Below are 16,153 nucleotides of genomic sequence, written 5' to 3'. Positions count from 1 at the left end.
GATCCGCCTTCTCTTGGGAAGAAGCTGTAGGAAAATAAACCTCCAGGGTTTTCCTGAGCTTCCTCAGAAGCCGTATTTTGCACTGTCAGGCCAGTCCTCCTTCATCTCTTTCCTAGTTTTGTGGTGAATTCTGTTTAAAGATGTGGTTAAGCTGAAATGAATCCAGGAGGCTTAATAATGCTGGTAAATGTTCCAGGACAGTTGCTCAAAGTGAATGGTGTTTTGAGGGTTTGTTCGCCTGGGAATGGAGCAATGTGTCATGTCATGCAAGGGTGGGTTCCCTTGCCCGCACCGAGGCAGAGCTAACTGCACTGCAAAGCAGAGGTGGAAACCATTAAAATAGGCGTGTGTGTGTATATGTGTGTGTGCGTATGTATGTATATGCAGGCAAAAAAGCCTGCCCGAACTCAGTTAGTGTTGATGTTACTGTTGGTGAATTTGACTGGGAGGGACCTTTGCCAAGAGAAGGGCTGTGTGCATTAGTCTGGAGTCTGCTAATGAGATCAACCATCATTTGAAAGGGAACAATATGTGTAAAGTGGGGGCAGTTACTGGTTATAAATCAAGTTCTGTTACAGATTGAATAAATTTGACTAGTCTGTGGTGTCTTCCAGTCCTCCTGTGTAAATACAAATTTTCCTGAGAAGTTTAAATTAGCAGAAAACAAAGTTGTCAATTTTTGAAATACTATGGATATGTGCTTTCACAGCTCCTTCTAGCAGTGTTCTGAACTTTTTAATAACCAGATGAACATTTGAAATGACTGTTAATACAATATGGCTGTTCATACAGTTACTGTGCTAAGCTGGAGCAAATGTGAAAATCTGTTTGGACTCTTGAGGGGTGCAGTATTGTTTTACTTTCAGAGTGATTTAGATTAGGGAGTAAGTCACATGTTAGCAAGAAACAGAAAAACTCTTCTGAGTTAAGCAGCCAAAGTTTTGAAGCTGTTTTCATTCTATTTCAAACCAGAACATCTTTCCTTAATGTACAAATGTTATGTATGCAAAAAGGAAAAAAAGCAACTTCTATTAATGATATTTTTACTATGTTGTTTCTAGTGTTTTGGAACACACTGCCGAAGTTGATGTTAAGAAAAAATAAAAATCAATGGTAACATTTTTGGAAAGGAAGGGAAAAAATAATCCTCTAAACAATCACTTACCAATGCAGATGTTCCAGTGCGGGGTCCCCTGTATCTGTGCACTTTGTGGTGGTCCATCTGTTGCTCTGCAGCCTTGAAATGCAAATGTAACAATAGTTTTGGGCTAGCAGTGCCTGTAAGTATTTGTTAGCGCTGAATCCTGAAGGACTCATGCCTTTTCAAGTATCAGAATCCCCCTTTTAACCCAAATGATTGCTTTTTCTCATAAACTTTGTGCATAACAGAAAGGACTGTATTTGAAACAATTACATCTTTTGTCTTTACCAGCTTGCAAGTTCAAAGTCAATAAATTTGTTTTCACCTTTTGTATCTCCCTCTTTAATGTCAGGCATAAAGTAACTTAATATATTTCTCACAAAATGTTTCTCACAAGTCTTCAGCCACTGACAATTAAAGTACAATGTACTTATCACAGCGAAACAGAAAAACATATGGAAAAATTTAACTACATTAACGTCTGCTGTCTTTTCTCCATCTGCTTTCTTTGGCCATGCTTTTGTCCAAACCTGCCAAAAGTACTAGTTTTCCAAGGGTCTCGTGGCACATCAACCACGTCTTCAATTAAAGTTCACAGTTTCTTGTTCATTTTGATGGCATGGCAGGATGTCTGCATCCCTGTGGCTGCACAACGACTTCAGGCAGAGCAATGGTTGGTTTGTGGTTTGAAAGATGTGGATGTGGTAGGACAGGCGACAATAGGGCGAGCTCTGTATCTGGAGCTGATTTGGTATTGGCAGGGTCCTACCCTAACCGGGAAAACACCTTCCTTGACCCAGTGGCCTTCTGAGCCATTGAAATGAGTGTCTGAAGGATGTCAAAATCTGTGCCGTTGAACACAGGAGATGATACCTGCTGTGATGCTCAGCCTCTGGACCACAGTGGACTGCAGCACACGGGTGAGGTGCCTGAAGCTCCTGAAGAGCCAGCAGTGTGTAAGCCCTGCACGCTTGATCATCTCGGGGAATGGGCTCGCTTGGTCTGACAGTGGGAAGGGAGAGAGGATCTAACCCATTCTCCTGCCTGGCTCAGCAATTCTTTGCTGTGACTTTTTTTTTTTTTTCCAATTATTATTTATTATCTTCTGATGGTGACCATCCTTCTGTATGCATCTAGCAGAAGAGTGAGCGTTTGGACAGTCCAGGCAAATGCCTGTAATTTTACTTTACAGTGATGGAGAAAGATGTTTTTGCTTGGACTCTTGCAGAAAAGGAGAATGGAGCAAAGCTGCTTCCCGTGACGGCCTCGGTAATCAGCTGTGGGACTGAAGTTTCCGAGCTCCATAGTTTGGCAGCCTGCAGCTGCCCATGGAACTGGTGGTCTGAAGAAATTTATTTGGCCATGTGCCAAGGGAGACGGGTGCCCAGCTGTTTCAAAAGAAGGGGATGAAATCGGATTTGTGAGCCCACTGGAGCATGAGAAGTATTTATAATTTCTGCTCTTGTTCTGAAGACCATAGTGTAATGTTTGTAGTTCTGCTGAGGGGAAAGGTTTTGATTTCAACTAAGAAACAGCCCTCAAATACACAAAGGTTAGAGCAGAGGAAAAAAAAAAAAAAGATTTAATCCAGGAGCAGCCCTTGCTCATAGAGATGCCATCCTCTGACTCCTCTGGCAATGGGAAGGTATCATTACTGAATAATTAACAAGCACTACAAAATAATATGTCACAGAGCTGTAATTAATATTGAACAAAACTTTAGTTATCTTCTCATAGTGCTGTTTAAATTCTTCTTGGTCACAGGACAGGTAAAATAGATGGTCCTGTAAAAACTGACCAGGTCTCTTTGAGGCTTTGACATATGATGCAGATTTTGAAGCTGTTCACCACCTCCTCGAGTTGTGAGGTGGTTTGGAGCCTGCAGCAGCACAGTTCACCCCAGGCAAGTGGCAAGTGTCTGCGCCAGCTTTGGGGGCTCATTTTGTCTCAGACATGTGTGATCCTGCATGACTGCCCAGTGATTACATGTTTTCACATGTAACCAATAATTGTTATGTATTTTATTATGTGACAGGAGAAAAAAAACCCTATTTTTTTATAGTACAGGGGTTTGATTTATACCTGGCCCTCAAGGCCAGCACATCCAGTAGTTTGTATTTAGAGGAAGGTCTGTGTGTTTTGCTGTTGCTCAGTGTGTGCATATGCATATTTCTGGTTTGTTTTGCTGTGTCTTTAAAGTACCAAGCCTTGTCAGGGGAAGAACATGAGAATATGTTCTCAGTACAAAAAGACAGCAAATCCCTCCATGCTGGGGAGAAAATCAGTTGTCAGATAAACTGAAACTGTGAACATTTGCCATTCAGGGCTTGATTGCACATGGTCCATCCATCTGTGTAGTATTTATAGGACTTCCTTGATACAGAAATCATACAATGAATAACTTTTCCTGAGAAGGGAGCATTTTCTTATTGTCGGGAGGAAATGCTCTGCATGATGCAATGAACGCCTTTTGCAGGTAAATGCAAGCTCTTATTGTGTGCCTTTGTGAACTGATTAGGGTTTTCTTTAACTTTCCTTACAAAGGCTCTACAAAAGGAGCCATCTAGCGGCACTGTATTTCTGCAGGTGTGTAGCAGGTGATGCTGGAGCAGTGCCCACCTGCACGGTATGGGCTTTTACCCTTGGGTTCCACGCAAAGTCTGTGTGCCCTTGCTGTCTGCAGAGCTGGTGCGCATCAGGCCACTGATATTTGTGTCTCTGCTGATTTATATGCATATTAGCTTATCTCTCGGAAAGCAGATTTGAAATTGGTCTGGTGTTGGCTTTTTGCATATTGCAAAAATTAACAGTCATACCACCTAATCCTGGCTGTAGGCGGTGGCACCCCTTCTAGGATAGGTCTGAAACTATGCGAGTTGGTTCCTAATGGCTTTGTAGTATATTCTTGTCTTACAACGGGATACCCCACGAAGAACGTGCTGGTTTATTGGAGTTTTCTGTCCATCAATATTGCAGCCATAGTCTTTCACCTCCTGCCTTTAGCACACAGGATACAGAACCGTACCTGAAAGATTACGTAAGAATTCGTGACCTAGATTTTCTAAACTGGGCAAACCCAAATGCACATTTGTGCTTGAACGTACTTAACTATATGACAGATGCAAGTGAAAAATGTGTGGAGAGAGGCAGTCTGCAGGTATGTAAACTACCTGGGGTCTGGCCGAGCGGGTGTGTTGTACTTGCAAAAGCCTTTGAGAGTGTTAACAGGCTGTCATTAAAATCCATTCATCATTACAGATGGCTGTAAAGTTCTTCCAAATTCTCTGTATTTGTGCTAGGTACAGTGAGTGGCAGCTGCTGTTGTGTCTGTAGTAGGTGACAGCATCAATTTATTCCACGGTCTTCTCAGTAGATCGCAAAGGCTCTGCCTCTGTCTCCACAGAAACCCGGGCTTTCTCTCCTGAGATAGATGGGACTTCGAATTCAATCAAGCTCACGGTAGCTGAGCCCCAGACCCTCAATCACCATAGGTATAGTGGCTAATATACCAAAGAGCATACATTTTGTGTGACAGATTTTAATAAAACACACCAAAGGTGGAGTCTGGAGAATTAAAACCCGTGCGTTCAACAAGGAGCAGAATTCAAACTCTCTCATTAGATGCAATGGCTCTGAGCTTAAAATGTTATTTTTGCATTAATGTTATATTATTATTTTTAGCATCAATGGCAATCAGTATGTAATTGGCAATGATCTCATGCACACTCCTGGGTACAGAGTGTTCTTTCCCAGTTTGGGTGTATTTGCTTGTTATTGCTGAATTGCAGCGTGCGCACACGCAGAAGAGGCCCCACAGTCATTAAAACTCTCCCTGTCAGTGCCAGGGCTCTTACCATTGAGTACTCAGAAGTTAACCTCTCCATGTATCTTCTGAGAACCAGATAACGTTAGGACAGAAAATTTCTGTTTGTGGAAATCCTTCTCTTAGGCCTGTGTTCTGTGATAGACATCTGCAGTGTCACACTTGATCTTTGAAATGTGGTGCTACAAAGTGATGAAAACCCTCCAAAGGTTTCCTTATAAAGGCTGTAAACTGAGATGGCTTTTAAAATGTGGGGAAAAAATACTTTGACCTGATCCTACGCTTCTCTATGAGAGTGGCATGGCTTTCATTGGCATCGGGAGCAGGAGTGGGTCGTTACTGAGCTACAAACACGACCTCCCGCAGGAAGGGTGCACAATTTTCGCTATTAGTCCCCAAAGGGAGGCCACGTCACTCTGGGGCTGCTGGAGAAGCATGTGTAGAATCACACAGAAAGGGAGTGTTTTCCCAGGACTGTAGTGGAAGCACAGTTGAAATACATGCTCTTGGGTGGCATGTGTTGTGTTTGACACCTGTAATACTAAGCAATTTTAATAGGGTAGCCTCTCAAATGAGTTGGCTTTGGATAGAGCCTCTTCCGATCTATGTCTATTCTAGAGAGAATTACTCTGTTGTAAAGGCCAAAATGGTGCTTTCCATAATAATTTTTTTGTGCGTTCTGTGGATGAGATTAAGGCTATACAACAATAAAAAATAGCAGTGTTAGGTGTTGGTTTAAAAATACTGCTTTCATCGTTGACTGTGGATACATACAGGCTATATTAATAGGCTCTCTGCTTCTAATTTGGTCCTGGTATAACCTTCCATTTTTTCAGTGTATTTAATGTGACTTGCAAGCACAAAGAGAGATAAGAAGGTGCTACTAACGAATAGCTAGACAAAAGTTGAAAAAGATGATGATTCAAACAGCAAACCTGCTGACGTATGCCCATGGTATCGTCAGAACCGGGAATGCCTGGTTTCAAGATCATCTTTCTGTGGGATGACTTTGTCCTGACTTGAATGTCTTAGACATCCACGGCAAATAAAGTCTGCAATTAATCCAGCGCTGTAAAAATTAAATATTGCAGAGCAAGTAAAACCCATCCTCCTGTAGCCAGCTGAAAACCAGATGTGCTGCTTTTGTTTGTACCCCTGAACTTCACAAGTGAACACAATTTATTGTCAGCAGCTGCTGCTGTTTTAAGCTCAGAGTGCTGAGCTTCATTTCCCCTGCACTGCAAACATGTGTACGTTCTGCTGTCACGTATGGTTCCTATCTTGAAATCATTACGCTGTAAAAATCATGCTTAGCTTTGGTGAAAGTTATTGTGAGAGAGAAATGCAGATTAAAGGTGGATGGAGATTCCTGGTTTTGGGGCATTTAACACTTGCATCAACAGGTGTGGGATTGTGTGAGGCTGGATTTGACTGTCCAACTGTGGTATTTGTTACACGTCCTTATTTTTCAATGTATATCTGTAGTTCTCGGTTGGTACAGTTGTTCTACAGACTGTGCTTTATTTTTAGTCCTTGCTCCTCCCAAAGAGATGTCTCTGCAGACACTGGGTGTCCTCTGTGGCAGGGAGGTTTTGTGGTGTTCCCTGTCCCTGCGGGCAGGGAAGAGTTACAGCCGAGCCTAGTTTTGTGTCTGCCTTTGAAGCATTTAAAATTCATTTGTCTTTTCAAATTCCAGCGTGTAGACTTGGAAAAGCATTTCCCAAAGGGGGGCAAAGCACTTGAAGGAGGAAAACAGTTTAAAGAGGTGAACTGTACACCAGTAAATCTGCTTGTTTACTTTGCTTTTTTCTCCTGAGGTTTCATCACAGCTTTCTAGCGTAGTGCATCAGCCGGGTGGGAACGCTCTGCTTAAAGACCCGGAGCTGCGCAGCTCAACCAGCCACTCATGGGCGCAGGGGTGATAATATGGAGAGCGAAGATCTCGACTGACACATCACATAAGTATCATGTCAGATGCTGTTTGAAATAGGAACAGGCCCACGCCTCATCTTTTGACGCTTTGTCAAGCTACAGAGAGGTTTGGATGGGGCAGGCGGGCAGAGCGTGGGGCAGGGCTGTGCGCTCCTCGGGACATGGGAGGATGTGTGCCTGTCGCTCTGGTTCAGGCCAATGTCTTGTTTGTGGGTAATAAGAATTACCACAAAAAACTAACAACAGTGAACATCTCTCCCTTCCTTTCCCCTTTATCAACATGCCATTTGCTGTACAGATTAGGATTTAAATTTTTTTTTTTTTTTTTTTTTAGCTTAAAGACAAAAATCGTTTAGCAAGAGTCAGACTGTGAGAGGAAATATTGCCAAGGTGCACAGAAATATCCTATTGCAGCATCACCTTTAGAGACTTTGGAAAGAGTTTGATGAAGACAGGTTCCCCCCCTCGTTGTTGCAGCTAGGTATTTTGGCCCTGAGTTGCAGCATTGTGGAATGCTTTTATCAGTTACTGATAAAAAGTGCTTTAAACTGTATTAATGACAAAAACTAATGATAGGGATGCTTTGCACTACTGTGGAGTGGTGTCCCAGTAGCTCTCTGCACACTGCTGCTGTTGAAACCCAACAAATAAAGTTCACATTTGCTCTTTCATAGTTTCCTTCATATTTCACATACTTAACCTGTAATAGCTCAGGCTGTGTTTGGGATATAAGATTTATATTAATAGAATTAATAGCATCTTGGATGCCTCTTGTATTTAAGTTTTGTATAACTGGGGGACAAAACAGTTGAAAGAGGCAAGGAAAAGTCCTGGGTGACCCACTGTGGTTACGGATTGCACCATCCATGCAGATTTGCCTCAACTCTTTTGTGTCTCATTTAGTTATTCTCATTTATACATCCAGATATCTGCAACTCCAGATAGCTCTGTGCGTTTCTGCCTACATTGCAGGGTTGGTACAATGTCCTGCTGTCAAAAGGGGAACAGTATTTATGTGTTAAAGGGTAATCACAGTGTGTTTGTCCTGATTCTTTGTGGTCAGTGTAATTTAAATTGGGCATGTAGCTGTGTGTGTGTATATATATATACACACACACACACAGCCATATATACATATCTATACACGTGCATATATATATGCATAAGAGCGCAGGGCATCTTGCATTTAATTATTTGATGAAGAAAAAAGGTGATTTCCGGCACCAGCTTAGAGGAAATGTGACAGCACAACAATTAAAGTTTCTGAGCTATTTCACGTATACAAATCCAAGATCCAAGTGCATTAAAATAAAGCAAGTCAAAATATACAAGTGGCATAATTAAGCTGAGGTTTTGGAGTTGGCTGAACAACAAAGGGAACATGACAACTATCAAACATCTGAAGTCTCAGAGCAGTGGCACCTCAGTGGAGATGTTTTGGGTATGAAGTTAATAAGCTTTACGTTTGTCTTGCTCTATTTGCAGTTTGTTGCTGGGTTTGGAGCAGTCTTTTTCTTTGAAGAGACATTGGAGATATAGGCTAAGTGAAGGGACCTGGGCTCTGAAAATAATTGGGGTTTTTTTTTAGTTTGGTCATTCATGGGAATGAGGGCTGCCTTGAAACTTTTTTTTTTTAATTGTTTCCTCTTTGATGTTCAAAGAAGAGCAACGAAGCTGGTGAAGGGTCTGGAGCACAAGTCTTACGAGGGGCGGCTGAGGGAACTGGGGCTGTTTAGCCTGGAGAAAAGGAGGCTGAGGGGAGACCTCATCGCTCTCTACAACTACCTGAAAGGAGGTTGTAGCGAGGTGGGGGTCGGTCTCTTCTCCCAAGTAACAAGCGATAGGACGAGAGGAAATGGACTCAGATTGCACCAGGGGAGGTTTAGTTTGGATATTAGGAAAAATTTCTTCACTGAAAGGGTTGTCAAGCATTGGAACAGGCTGCCCAGGGAAGTGGTGGAGTCACCATCCCTGGAAGTATTTAAAAAATGTGTGGATGTGGTGCTTAGGGACATGGTTTAGTGGTGGACTTGGCAGTGCTAGGTTTACGGTTGGACTCAATGATCTTAAGGGTCTTTTTCAACCTCAGTGATTCTATGCTTCTATAAAAAATGCTATTCTTTTTTCTCCTTAAAAAAAAAAAGACAGAAAAAAGAATTTGATATTATGTGTGCCCTCAAAAATTAGGAAGATAATTTTTTTAAAAAGATATGTTCTCTCCAAACTAGAAATAATTTGTTTGAAAAAGGTTTGGGTTTTGGTTTGTGTTGGTTTGGGGTTTTTTTTATTTGTTTGTTTTAAACTTCTCTGCATTCCTCTGTGTCTGATAGCTAAAGCTACTTGCGAGCTGGAGATATTAATGTAGAGAGAATAACTTCATTCACTCACAGAACCACATCTTCTAATGAATAAACTATTCAAACGTTTCTCATTGCTGAGCTGCAGAGGTCAAAGTGATACTGACTCCCTGCATGGCCTTGGATAAGTCATTATCTCCCTCTCCTTCCTCTGCAAAACCTGACTGTTAAGTAGTTCCTCACAGAAGAGGTGTGAGAAACAATTAGCTAATGCTGGTAAAATGTTTTGAATACAAAATGTGGTTCATATGTGCTAAAAGTGACTCCCGTCAGTCATCCTTAGCGGTTGCTGTCATTTACCAGCCTCTGATTTTTGGTTAGGTCTTTCACGAGTGAAAACAGGACAGACTCAAAAAGTCTATCAATATTTATACTCCTGTCTTCAGATGTTTTAATAACAATTCCCCATTTATTTCATCTGCTACTGATCACTTTAATAAATGGAGATCTTTCCTGTTCCACAGGTCTAAAAATTGTGTCCCCCACTAGCCTGAGGACTAGCTTCTGCAGTTGGAGCAAAGATGGCTCAAACTCACCCACCCCTGGCTATCAGACAGGTTCCCATTTGATAGTAATATACACATATAAGCACCTCTCGGTTTTGTTCTAGTTTGTTGCATCTTTTCTAGAGCAGATTGCCATGTTCTGTGTTGTCTCTAGGATCCCTGGGATAATCCTCCTTTTTCTTTGGAGTTGTAAACTTGCACTGCTGTTGATGGGCTAGGACAAGTTCCTGTGGTAATAGGTGGAGGTGGGTGTGAAATCGTGAAGCAAAGCATTATTCTGCATCAGACAAATGTTTTACATGTTCTATTCCTTTTCCTTTATATGATATATTTTAAAAGTTGCAATGTTATGGTCTGTGTATGTATCAAAGCGTGCCCAGTGTGGAGAAGAGGAACATGGTGGTTAAGAGCTGATGTCTAAGCCTGGCTCTGACCCTCCCGGGGAGCCTGAGCATCTGCAGCTGCTCACCCTCTCACACAGGGCTTGTTGCTGCCACAGCTTCCCACCTGCGGCAAGGCTGCAATGCACCCTGTGGGAAACACTTGTCCAAAGTTTTATTATGTAGAAACTCGAAAAAGCAAAATTAGGAAGGGTTTGGTTTGTAGCAAAGTTACTTCACTGAAAGAAAGCTCGGGCTATAAGGTTGCGTGGTGCTTTCTGCAGAGGAATGGGGCAGTTCCTGGGATACCAAACTGCAGTCATTAACACAAGGAGTGGAGAGCAGCATTAAGGACCTGGCTCTCGCTCCATTGAAACCTGTGTCGGTTTTGCCATTGATTTTTAACGGTGTCAGGGTGAAGTCTCTGGTTAATAATTGCTCACAAACCTGTGTAAAACCTCCCCGCTCCATCTGAGATGGGGGTTGGACTCTCGATCAGTGATGAAGGGGGTGCAGGCAGTGGTTGTCTGCACTGACTTGGGCGGCTCAGAGGCCTCTCTCAGCTCCGTCTTTCTGTTATGAACACTAACATGGGGATTTTTTTTGCACTATGGTGGATTGTAATTGATTTATGTCTTCATGTAAGAAATGCTTGTAATGTATGGGATGTGACTATTTTTAGTAAGATGAGTATAATTTTTCTCCCCATTTATAGGATGGCTATTTTTCCCATCGACCGAAAGAGAAAATGCGAACAGACAGCAATAATGAAAATTCAGTCCCCAAGGACTTTGAAAATATTGATAACAGTAACTTTGCTCCCAGGACTCAGAGGCAAAAACACCAGTCTGAGCTGGTGAAAAAACCCCTTAGCAAGCAAAAGGAGCACTTGAGAAAGAAACTGGAAGAGGAGAAGATGAAGGAGAACTTGCTGCTGGGGAAGAAATCCAATGAGGTGATGCAATTCAGTGATCACCCTGGAAAAAACAGCAGCAGCAGCAACAACAACAATTTGAAGGAGATTCACAGGTCTCCCAGACAGCATCATTTAAAAAAAGGTGGAAACAGCTCCCCTGAACTGAGATACGACCAACCACCAAAGTGTGAGGTAACGGGCAAAGAGGCAATCTCAGCCATGTCCCGCTCTAAATCTAAGCAGTGTCGGCAGCAGATCGCAGAGGTGTATTGTCAGCACAAGCATGGAAAGCTGATGCCGGAGAAGGTGACGCGTTTCTGTACGCTGGAGGGTAAGTTGGTAGATGGTGAAGGAGAAATAACACGGTATCTTGGGGAAAGGATTCTATATAATTGAAATGGCCTTCTGGTGACAAAAAATGGCTTTATTGCAGGAATGTATAATGTACTTAGTCTGTGAAAACGAGGGAGGGTTTGAGGATGTTTTAAACAGGGAGTTACGTGGATGTCACAAGATCCTTAGTAGATTCCTGTAGAATTTCTTTTCACTTTACTTCCACCAGATTTTTATTACACTATGTGATCTAGGTATTCAGCTGCTACTCCTGTTTCTTTTAGTTCTTAATCCACAGACACAGAGAAGCGTAGTCAAAGTCTTGTTATTCTGTACAGGAGTTGCATGCCTTTTGGGGATCAGGGAATAGCCATGGTGAGTTTTGGTGCCTTATGCTAACCGATAAATGAGTGGCATTTCTGTTATGGCCATATGGCCATTTTTCTGGCACAGTGGAGTCCTAGCTAATAACCAGGACTCCTAAGCATTTTGATAACCCAGATAGTTATCGGAAGTATAATAAAAAAAACTTCAAAAGCATGGGGAAAAAAATCTGATTTTGTGGCTCACTTCTATTTTTAATGTTCTTCAATCAGCAAAAGTAATTTTCAAAATCACTGTTGTAAAGAGTCGGTTACCTCTGCTAGCCTAAGCCAAGCTTTGATTTGTTGCTTTTGGTTTCTCCATGCAGTCAGATACATGAGGTATCTCTCAGCTTGCTGTCGGTTTGCATGTGTGAGCTGACCTTTTCCTGCTTTTCAAGAAGAGTGCTTCATGTGCCACCATTCATTTAGCTGTAAGCTTCCCATACAGTAAAGTGCTTTTTTTTTTTAAAAAAAAAGCATTGATCAGTTGATCAAAGTAGGTATTGATCAAGGAACAGCATTATCCACAGCAGTACTTGTTTATACAGCAGTCCAAAGTCCCCATCCTGTAATTGGCACTTCAGCCCATGCATGTAAGGATATGCCAATGTCTTTGTCCGAGCTGAAAGTGCAGAGGAACTTTTACAAACAAGAGAATAGGTCTTGCTTTGAGATGGTACAGTAAACATGGTGAGCCACGGGGATTGGGGGATGTTTAGTTTCTTTCGTTAGGAATATTTAGTTACATCCTCTAACCCCCATGGCTTACCTGTTTATTGCACCATCGCAAAGCAATGGTTACTATTGGGTGGTTTCAGTGTGGGAGGGAGGAGGATCCATGTTGCTATTGCCTAAATTAGGAGGCTAAACTTCCTGTACACACAGTGGAAAAAAGGACGTGCCCCAGGGGGTGTTTCCAAACAAGAGCATCTCTCTGTAATAGGAATCTTAGGCTTTTAATTTAGATGACGCATATTACCAGGATGAATGGTATGAGCACCCCATTTCCCACCCCAGTGCATCTGTGACTGTTTTGTTTTGTTTTTTACCATGTCTCTTTTGGTGTTTTTTCTCCCTTTCTTGTCATGGTAATACTCAAAATCATTAAGCTGGGTGGGCAAACATGGAGATAAAGAATTAATGGAGCAGACAGAAGACTTGGTGTTCAGTGGGAAGCAGGGAGAGGGACAGCAAAGGCAGCACAAGTTGAAAGGAAGATAAAAGAACAGTAGAGGTAAGAATTGAGCAAAACCAGACATCAGTGACAGGCTGAGCATCAGTGAGTACCCCCGGGTGCCCCTGAAGTCCTATTGGGGTGCCACTGGTGGAATCCACTGTGATAAGCATGTCCTTGGTATCCTTCCCTCCTCTTCTCTAATGACAGGAGAGTCAGCTCTGGTCTGTGAGAAAGTTGATGGTGGTCAGCACCTTGCAGACACTGTCCTACACTTTTTGGGGTCAGGGACATATCTTGGTAATGTCATCAATGCTATCTGTATACCTTGTGTAGGGTAAATGTATCGCATATACAAATACGCAAGTGATATCCTGGAGAGAGCTGGAAGACGTATTGTCATTAGTGTGGGCGCGCACTGCAGCTGTGTGCAATTTTGCACACACCTATGATTCCATCCCCTGCCTGGTAATCTGTCTCCCAGGGATGCAGGGTGACTTTCCAGAAGTTTTAAACAACCGCCATTCTTAAAAACAGGCTTCTCAAGAAATATTTATTGCTTCTTTTTTAAATACAGAATTTATCTCATATGCCCTGCAGTCAGGATAATAGCGTGGTCTTAGAACCAAGAACAGTGTCACCTTTTATACTTGAAGCCTTTCAGCATGTATGTACATTGCACATTGGTATAAATGCTTCCTTCGTAATAAGACATAGTAAAACTTCCAGGAAAACTGGGAGCTATAAATATGACTAGAGAAACGGAGAAGTTGTCCAAATATAGTTTTATTGTAAAATACACGTGAATTTAGTAACAACTCATGAGGTATGGATCTGTACCACATTAAAAAATTAAGTGTAAAAAGACTGTGGCTACAATTTTTAGGTTTGCAGTGCTAGAGTTTCATTTAGATTTTTATTTTAGGCAGTGATGCTTATTTAAAAAGAATAATTCAGGGATGTCTTCACTTAGCCAGATGGATCCTTGTGGAAAATGTTGACTTTTCTTTGCCTCAAGGTTATTTCCTCCTGCCCATGCTGACAGCTGAAGTTAACCGCTTCAACAGCCAGATTTCCTTGGCAGAAAATCTGGACATCCTGTGTTACATACAGGGTTGCTCTAGAGCAGATTTGGGAGCTTTGCTGTGGGGAAGTGATAAAGCAGCAGCATATTGAATGGGACACGAGTTGCTTATGCCGGAGGCGCCAATGCACAAGCAGATTGGGACATCAGACCTATGGAGGAGATCCAGACTTTGAAGTCACTTCTCAAATGTCTGAATACAGGACTATCAAGACAGACAGGAACCCCAAAACTGAAGGTGCCCAGGGCCTACTGGAAGGCCTTATATGTATATAACTTGGTAGGTCCCTTAAATTTTACAGTCCTATTAAAAATACATTGCCTGAGTTTAAGTGTGTTGTGGTCTCAGATCTCTCCTCCCCACTGCAGAACATAAATACTGCTGTTATTCACTCACAGACTGGCTCCATCCCTCATCAAAGGTGTCTTCATCAACTCCAGAGGTCCTTTAAAGGAGTTGAACTTGGTTAGGAGATGTTTGTGAAGCACTGGCCATCAGCTTTTGGGGGTATAAGACACCCCGTTGTTAGGATTGCTGGTAGGGGCAGGTCTGGGTTAGGCGTCTTGCCACTTTATGCATCAAAAAAGCTATATGCTGTTTGTCAGCAAAAGTCAGACATCTGGGGACTGAGTCTATGCATTCAGCATGTGAGTGCTATTCCCTTCAGTTTGGTTTGAAAAAAGGTTTCCTGTCTGTTTTCAGCAGAGCTGTGAAGTATAAATATTTATGTATTGGAGCAGCACATTCATCCATTATCCCAACATATAAATGTGTTCCCAGTGCTATGGTTTCCATTGAGATGTCATCCAGCATTTAATCCCCTTGGATCCTGTCTCAGCTGATCAAAACCATGAAGTTGCTAAGTGTAGCTATCAATCATGGACGTGACTCCATCCAGCTGGATTGTCATAAATGTTAAGTGATACATTCACTTGAGTGGTTATCAACGGGAACAGGATCTTACAAGCTGTTTCTTTTTTCTTTTAAGTATTTTATTGTTTCCAAAGGCAACAGGCAAAGGAAGTCAAATATAACTATCTTCAGTGTATAAAAGAAAGGATTGTTAAAACCAAGAGCATCATATTTACTACCTGTTTGACATGCAGGCATTATTTCCATGAGAACAAGAGGACACGGGCTGCAGTCCCTCTAAGGATGTTGCAAAGAGACAACACTGCTGAAGCAGCAAAACGGGACATGGCAACTTTACCAGTTACCTGACTTGCAGAGCATGTGAGCTGGCATTTCCCAACAAGCCGGTCCTGAAAACAAGGCACAAACGCTACGGAACGGGACTGGTGTCAAAAGCTTTAGGTGCAGCCTTATCCAAAGTCATGGCTGAGATCAGGGCAACAGGCAGCTTGCAAGTCGCCCTTCACTCAGAAGGGAATGTTTGGAGTTTGTAGAAGTGTGTTTTGAGGGGAAATGCAGTCAGTGAAGGTAAGAGGTGAAAAGTGGGTTCAGCACAAGGTTAGACGAGGAAAGGGCAAATCCAGTCCTGTGCAGGTTGGGGAGAGGGTACAGGGAGACATCCTTTTGGGGAGTTAATTTCTTCTCAGGAGACATGATACGGAGATCAGCAACCTGTGGACAACGTGGCAGATTGTTTCCTTGCTGGGGCCATCTCCAGCCTGGTCCTATACAGCCCAGACTAGAGGCACTGATTCCCCTGGTCTGCTAGACTTGCTTCTGCTCACCAAAGCCGTTGGTGGACCTGGACCAGCTGCCTCCCTTCCTTGTCTGTCATCATACATGGCCCTCCTCTTGTGCGGAGGTACTGGGAAGAAGCAGAAGTTTCAATGCGAATTCTCGGCTCTAAAATAAGCTTCACTCTGTACCTAGATAAACTCCTCTTTGACAAAGCACAAGTAACCTGATCTGTGCCACATTTCCCCCAGCAGAATCCCTTAATCCCACGGGCAGGAGTACAGTTTAGAATGGCCACTGTGACCCTGACTGCAGAGATTGCTGCCCAGATTATTGGGCAGCAATGTAATTACAATTACACAACTCCACATTTCAACATGCATATTAAAGTTGTGACGACTTCTGCGATGAAAAAAGCCCAGCTTCTGACCCACTGGCTGGATTCAGTCCCAAATTCTCTTTTTCACTCCCATGTGGATCGTGGTAGTTTGTAG

At 42.5% G+C, this 16,153-nt stretch overlaps 1 protein-coding gene across 2 annotated transcripts in view; it reads left to right on the top strand.

Moving 5' to 3' along the window:
* The window catches only part of XYLT1 (xylosyltransferase 1), a 202,251-nt gene that overhangs the window by 93,760 nt on the left and 92,338 nt on the right, over window positions 1–16,153 (top strand). For both annotated transcript variants that reach the window (XM_076351493.1, XM_076351492.1), the window contains one exon: window positions 10,855–11,386. In XM_076351493.1, coding sequence (XP_076207608.1) covers window positions 10,855–11,386 — 532 coding nt within the window. The remainder of the gene's footprint in view (window positions 1–10,854; window positions 11,387–16,153) is intronic.

This window comes from Aptenodytes patagonicus, chromosome 13 (genome assembly GCF_965638725.1).
Source record: "Aptenodytes patagonicus chromosome 13, bAptPat1.pri.cur, whole genome shotgun sequence".
Taxonomy (NCBI): domain Eukaryota; kingdom Metazoa; phylum Chordata; class Aves; order Sphenisciformes; family Spheniscidae; genus Aptenodytes; species Aptenodytes patagonicus.
Note: the sequence above shows the minus strand (reverse complement) of the source record. Positions and strands in the feature narration are given on the sequence as shown.